This window comes from Columba livia, chromosome 15, assembly GCF_036013475.1.
Source record: "Columba livia isolate bColLiv1 breed racing homer chromosome 15, bColLiv1.pat.W.v2, whole genome shotgun sequence".
Lineage (NCBI taxonomy): Eukaryota > Metazoa > Chordata > Aves > Columbiformes > Columbidae > Columba > Columba livia.
The window spans coordinates 2,029,575-2,036,350 of NC_088616.1; the positions used below are offsets into that span (position 1 = coordinate 2,029,575).

Sequence of the window (6,776 nt, forward strand, 5' to 3'; positions counted from 1 at the left end):
GCTGCGGACGATGCTCTGGGCAGAGCTGTTGCGACAGTGAACAGCGGGCCTGGTATCATGCTGGCTCACATACAACACATGAGGCCAGAAGTCCCTGTGCAACAAATGAATAACTTCTCCCAGGGCTCTGTCTTTCAGTTTGTCAGTGTCTGAATGATTTGGACAGAACGAAAAACAGCAGACTTGTGAATTATTCGACTGGAGGCAGCCACTAGTATGGCAGCAGACCATACATGCCCCGGTGAATTAATGATGATGACTTTGATGTCCCTTTCGCACTGAGACCCTTAGGAGAGACTCCCCTGCAGCAGTACAGACCTTGAACACTTTTTGGAGGAAAAACGTGCCATGGGAAGCTGGGGACACGCAGCACTGCCCGGGCAGGAACACTGCCGACGGCACAGCCCTCCCCCTGCTGTGGGGACACAGAAAACACTCCGTTTTACACCACAAACCTCGAGGTGCGTACGGGAAGGTGTGTTCGGCACCCACAGAGCTGCTCGCACTCCGCTACCGGGGGCCGGGCAGCTGCGAGAGCGGCGCTGGGTACCCCCGCCCGGGCCGTGGGGCCCGGTCTCCCCCGCCGTAGTACCCGGGGCGCGGCCTCGCTCCTCGGCGCGGCGGGCCGGGCCGGGAAGGGACGGGACGGGCCGGAGCGGGCGGCGGCGTCCCCGCCCCAGGGCGGCCCCGGTCGGCCAACGCCCCCGGCCCTCCCGCCGCGGCTGGGCCCGCCGCCCGCGGCATTTCCTCTGAGCTCACTGGCGGCTGACGCGGCGCCGCTCCCCTCGGAAGAGGAAGCCTCGCAGCGGAGCGGCGGCAGGCAGGGGGGAGCGCGGCGGCCGTGCCGGGGGCGGCGGGCCGGGGGGCGGCGGCGCGGCCCGCGCTGGGGGCGGCCGGGGCGGAGGAGCGGGGCGGCGGCGGCGGGGGCGGGCGGTCCCCGCCCGCGGGGCCGGGTGCTGGCGACCCCCGCGGCCCGAGCCCCCGCCGCGCCGTGCCCGTCTGCACGCTCAGCCTGCGGGTCTTCTGGCCGCTGGTGACCGGGCTCTGCACCGCGCTCCTCTGCCTGTACCAGGCGGTGCGGGGCGGCGCGGCCGGGGAGGGCGCGGCCGAGGCGGAGGCGGAGGCGGGCTCGGCGCCGCTGCTCAAGGGCTCGGCGCTGCTGCTGCTGGGCTGCCTGCTGGCCCGCTGCTGCGGCGCGGCGGGCGGTGGCCCCAGGCCCGGCGGGGTCCGGGCGGCGGCAGCGGCGGCGGGGTCGCGGCGCAGCCTCCTGGAGAACTTCCACGCGCGGCAGCTGCGGCTCTCGCCCCACGTGCTGGGCCACAGCAAGGCGCACGTCGGGCGCGTCGTGGCCGAGCTGGTCCGCGCCGCCAAGGCGCAGGGGCTGCAGCCCGGCCCGCTCGCGCTCAGCCTGCGCGGGGACTTCGTGCGCATCGGCAGCGCCTACGAGCAGCACAAGGTGCGCAGCCCCGACTGCTTCGACATCCTGGTGCCCCTGCGGCTCCCGCCGCGCCTGCAGCCGCAGCCGCGCTCCGCCGAGGGGCCGGGCCCGCACGGCGCCTTCCTCTGCGGCTTGCGGGCCAGGGCCGGCTGGCCGCGCCGCTACCGGCCCTTCGCCGAGGCCTTCTGCGTGGAGCTGCAGGGCCACAGCCACCTCTCCTCGGGGCTGGTGCTGCGCTGGTTCCAGGGCCACCTGCAGCGCTGCCTGGGCGCCGTGCGGTACCGGCTGCAGGAGCGCTGCCGCGTCAGCCTGTCCGCCTGCCCCGGCCGCCCGCCCACGCTGCACATCGTGCCCTGCTCCGACTACGTCTGCTGCCACATCTCCATGGCCGTGCGCCTCATCCCCGCCATCCCGCTCGGCGACGCGCTCTACCTCACGGCCCTGCCGCCCGAGGGCCCGAGCCCGGCCCAGGGCCCGCAGCCCCCCGAGGCCCTGTGGGGTCTGAACACCTCGCGGCAGGAGCAGCGGCTGCTGAGCTGGCTGAAGGAGCAGGCCCCGGCCTCCTCCTGCCACCTCAAGTGCCTGCAGATCCTCAAGGGCCTGCGGGACCTGCGCGGGCAGGGCCTGGAGGAGCCTTTCTGCTCGCAGTGGGGCCGGGTGCTCTCCTCCTACGTGCTGAAGACGGCCCTGTTCTCCCTGCTGCTGCAGGGGCCCTTGGAGGCCTGGGACGAGCGGTTCCTGGTGGAGCGGCTGGAGGACCTGGTGCTGTACCTCAGGGGCTGCCTGCGCAAGCAGGTGCTCATGCATTTCTTCCTGGGCAACCCCAGCCTCCCCGAGGCGCTGGCGCTGCCCCGCTTCCTCAAGGAGGCTGCCCCCGTGAACTTGCTGGCCGCCTTCGATGGCCCCACGCTGGACCTGGCTGCCTTCCAGCTGATCAACACCTGGATCCAGGCCCCGCACGTCATCAAGATGTACAGCAGCCCCCGGTACCTGCGGCCAGCGCCCGCCCCGTGCCGGCACGTGGCTGAGGCCGGGCAGGAGCCACCGGGCGAGTGAGCCGGCAGCCGGGTGAGCCGGAGCGGCCCGCGGGCCCTGCCGGAGTGACGGGTGCTCCCAGCCTGCCGGTCCATCGAGAGCCCACATCTGCCGCAGGAAGGTGGGACTTTTGAAAATGCGGTTCTGCGGTTTTGTCCCTGACCTGAGAAAACTGGGAAACCAGAGGCCAAGACTTATTGAAGTTGTGTTGTTTTTTAGTCACATTGGTTGTTAATGGGAAAATTGTGAAATTTCTGGGGAAGTGCCTTACTTGGGAAGTGTTACGTTCAGCCACCTGTTTGCAAACTGGACTTTAATGGGCTCAAACTGACATTTCAGGAAATCCGGGTTAACTCATTGTCTTAGTGGCAAAATTGACCTTTTTCTGAGATTTGCTTTTTATGATACAAAAATCCAGTTTGGATTTAAAAATCCTGTAGGTGCAAACAAAGTCCCTCGCAATGTACCAAAACGCTCTTAAAATGCGATGAGCACTAGAGCATGGTTGTTGGTCACAGTTTGAAATGCTCAATGACATGCTTTACATTTCTTGTGTAACATACGTCGTGCTGCATAGAAATATAATATGCATGTTAATGTAAAATTGAGGGAAGAAGCGAAATCTCTCCAACAGCAGTATGAGGTGTCTAGTTGCACGTTTCTGTGTTCAAGCGAAGGTTATACTGAAGGGCTGAAATGTAGATAAGAGGAAACAAATAGCACTTTATTTTCACAAAGGCCTTCTTAGGATAATTGGCCGCACTAAGTGCTTGCTATGGAGGAGGCATTAGTATTTTGCTAAAGGATTGATGTTTGAATCATCCCGAGGACAATCTTCTTTGAAGGAAATACCCTGAGGTTCGTTTTTTTGTGGGTTCTTGTTGAGATGCATTATTTTTTTGAGTATTATTTTCTTAGTGTTTACCTCAAGGACCAACAACAAAACTAAGAAATTCTGGTGGTTTGGGGTTTTTTTTGGAACAAACCTTCAACTAGTCCAGGTGTCAGTGCGGTGAGCTGACTGCTGTGCCCCCCTGCTCTCCGGCAGGAGTTTGGGGGGATTTTTGCCTGGCTGCCTCACCGCTGGTGTGTGTGTGGCAGCGTCCTGACCAAATAACCCCATGGGGTTTTCTAGTGCTGTGCTACGGCGAATCGTTATCTTCGTGTGGGGAGGAGGAGGGTACTTCAACATTATTTAGCGCTAATTCGTGGTACAGCTCGGGCACAGCCTGGCGAGGTGAATCGCAGCAGCTCCCAGCGCGGTACCTGCTCTATGGGATCCCGACGTGGTCCAGCCTGTCAGCAAACGCACAATTTCAAATCCTTGTTATACTGGGTCACCTGCTCACGTATTAGATGTATTAAGACCCGGAATGCATTTGCCAAATTGCTGGTGCTCAGGCAGCTGAGCATGTGCCTTATTACCCACTGTGCTGTGTCCTAGGTGAGCAGGCTGAAATTTATTATAAATGACCAAGTGTAACTTCTGGGAAGCTTTAGGATAACTAAGTTACTAATACGTTCCTCCTCCCTGATGTACACGGAGATACTGATCTGCTTTATTCACAGTTCTAGGCATCAGAGCACAAAACAAACATTTACAAAATCTACGAAACTTTATAGAAATCTATTTTTCTAAATGGAAACACTCCCTAAGCAGATGTTTGCCTACTTCTGTCTATTTTTTTAACTGCTCTTGCAGTCTTATTTTCAGGTAATTATAGCCTAGGTCACACCTACAATTTGGGTTATTTTTATATATGAAGCACTGTGCTTCTTTCTACAAATAGTGTATTTATAGGTAGTATTGATCAAATGTTCTTTGCACATGGTATTTAAGGCTAAGTGAGCTATCTTGGTGTTTTGATACTTTTTTTTGGTAGTAAGCAGGCTGTGATATGTACTAGTTTTGCAGATTTGTTTTACTCGGTGTTTGAAATGAAAAGCAGCTCTGCAGTTGATGCCATTGTATCTTTTGCCCAAAGAAGGACCAGGTGACCGGCCCCGGCTATCGTGGCCGCCTGAAGTCACGACATAAAAACCCATGAGCTGTTAATGCTGGTGTCGTAACCACTTCAGTCAGCTGTCGCTCTGTTTATGTCGCTGCGCATCCCCGTCTCTGAAAAGTGCTGTTTTTTGTGAGAAGGAGTGCATATTTGGGGTGTATCTGGTGTTGCTGCAGTACATGGAAATCTGTAATAGACTTGGTAAGGGCTTCCTTGGAAAAGTGTGGTGATCCGGGAAAAGAGAATTGCATCAGGAAACGCGTGACAAGGAGAGATGGAGAATAGAAGGAGTTTGGAAAACAAAGGTTGGGCTGAGGGGCGGGTGAGAGTGATGGAGAACTCCGAGGATGCACTGCAAGCAGCCAAAGGCCATGGGATGATGCTGGAGGAGCTTTTGGAAGCAAGGCAGACTTGGAGTGCAGGGAAAAGAGGTGGAAATGGGATTAGTTTTGACAGTATTTCCAAAGCGGGCTGAATGCAACGAAGCAAAGCCTCCGTTTATTGGCCGTGCAGGCAGATCTGCAGTGGGAGTTTTTGCTCAGCAAGGCATTTCTGAGCCAGTGATGGGCCAAGACGTGTGCGTGTGCTTTGACGTGGGGCTTGGGCGGCGTTGTGGAGGAGCGGGGCTGCCTGCGGGCAGCTGCTGGGAGCTGAGACAATAGCTCAGAATGACTGGTCGCTCCGTTGTGCAACGGAGATATTAAATGTGTTTTCTTTGTCTGCTCTAAAGCGTGTGTTCATGAATACGCTTGACAAAAGGAGGTGATAAAAGTTGTGTTCTGTTATGGTATTCATCTTATTCCACAACAGACGTGACAGTGCCGGTACCGGCTGCGTCCTGGAGCTGTTGTGGGCCCTTATCTGCCAGGGCGGGCAGAGAACGTGACCCACACGGATAATCCTGCGAGCATTTCGCCTGCTCCCCAGCCGGGGGCACCTACACAGAACCAGACGGGAATGTGGAGTTAAGCCTGAACTGCTATAATGTGTCATAGATACAGTGGTGGCCTCTGTGTGTATGAACTGAAACACAAACACAGAAGAAAGAATGTTATTTACCACTGATGTGCGTTCTTGGTTCTTATTTTGCAAAGACTTTGTGCAAATGAAGTTGGTTTTAATGAACGTTGATCGGGAAGGAGTCACACCTGCAAGAGAGTAAGTTGATTTGCAGTACCAAAATGCCATTTTGTGTTAAAAAAAGTGCTGTGTATTTCTCAAAGATATTGTAATTTCTTATCTGACCAAATATCTTGAAAACATTCCTCTTTTGATTTTGAATCTCTGCAGAGTAATGTCAATTTTAAGTGTCTTTTTGCAAGGGACATTCTTGGTACAACTGTTTTTTGCTGGTTAATAATCTGACCAAAGATTAACCTAAAGTGTTCAGCTGCTATTCTTTGTTTTTGAAGTGTTTATAGGCTCAGAGCATCAACCCATTTGAATGAAACATTTATAAATTCATTTCCTATTTAATATCAAAACACATTTGCACTTTTATTGTTTCCATTAAAAGTTGGTGGGTTTGTTTTAATATTCCACTGTAGTAATAAACAGCTGTTTAAAGGATCTTGTGCCTCAAGATTTAAATTCCTGTTATCTTTTTTTCAGTAAACACTACCTGCGGCTTCGAGACTGCGCTCGGCAGGTTTGTGTGCTCTGTAGGAGGAGAGTCCTGTAGCGACAGAGACAGAGCCGTGGGAGTACAGAGCTCCGTGCCCTGGGGAGATGAGAGAGAGCTCGGGGGTGCGCCAGGCGCTGCCGTGGGGTGGGCTGGGCTGTGTGCTGCCTTGCTCAGAGAGTGAACTAGAAGCAGGATGGTCAGTAGGTCAGGGAGGTTCTCCTGCCCCTCTACTCAGCCCTGGGGAGACCACACCTGGAATATTGTGTCCAGTTGTGGCCCCTCAGTTCCAGCAGGACAGGGAACTGCTGCAGAGAGTCCAGCGCAGCCACCAAGATGCTGGAGGGAGTGGAGCATCTCCCGTGTGAGGAAAGGCTGAGGGAGCTGGGGCTCTGGAGCTGGACAAGAGGAGACTGAGGGGGGACTCATTCCTGGGGATCAAGATGGAAAGGGGGAGTGTCAGGAGGATGGAGCCAGGCTCTTCTGGTGACAACCAGTGACAGGACAAGGGGCAATGGGTGCAAACTGGAACACAGGAGGTTCCACTGAAATATGAGAAGAAACTTGTTCCTGGTGAGGGTGGCAGAGCCTGGCCCAGGCTGCCCAGGGAGGTTGTGGAGTCTCCTTCTGTGCAGACATTCCAACCCGCCTGGACACCTTCCTGTGTAACCTCATC

The 6,776-nt window shown here is 56.1% G+C and overlaps 1 protein-coding gene across 1 annotated transcript; it reads left to right on the top strand.

The window, feature by feature from the left end:
• Positions 1-772: 772 nt before the first annotated feature.
• On the top strand, positions 773-6,048 carry ITPRIPL2 (ITPRIP like 2; the record flags this gene model as incomplete). Its single annotated transcript, XM_065030628.1, has 1 exon — positions 773-6,048. A coding segment is annotated over one exon (1,722 nt), but the record flags the coding sequence as incomplete, so codon positions are not given.
• Positions 6,049-6,776: the final 728 nt, after the last annotated feature.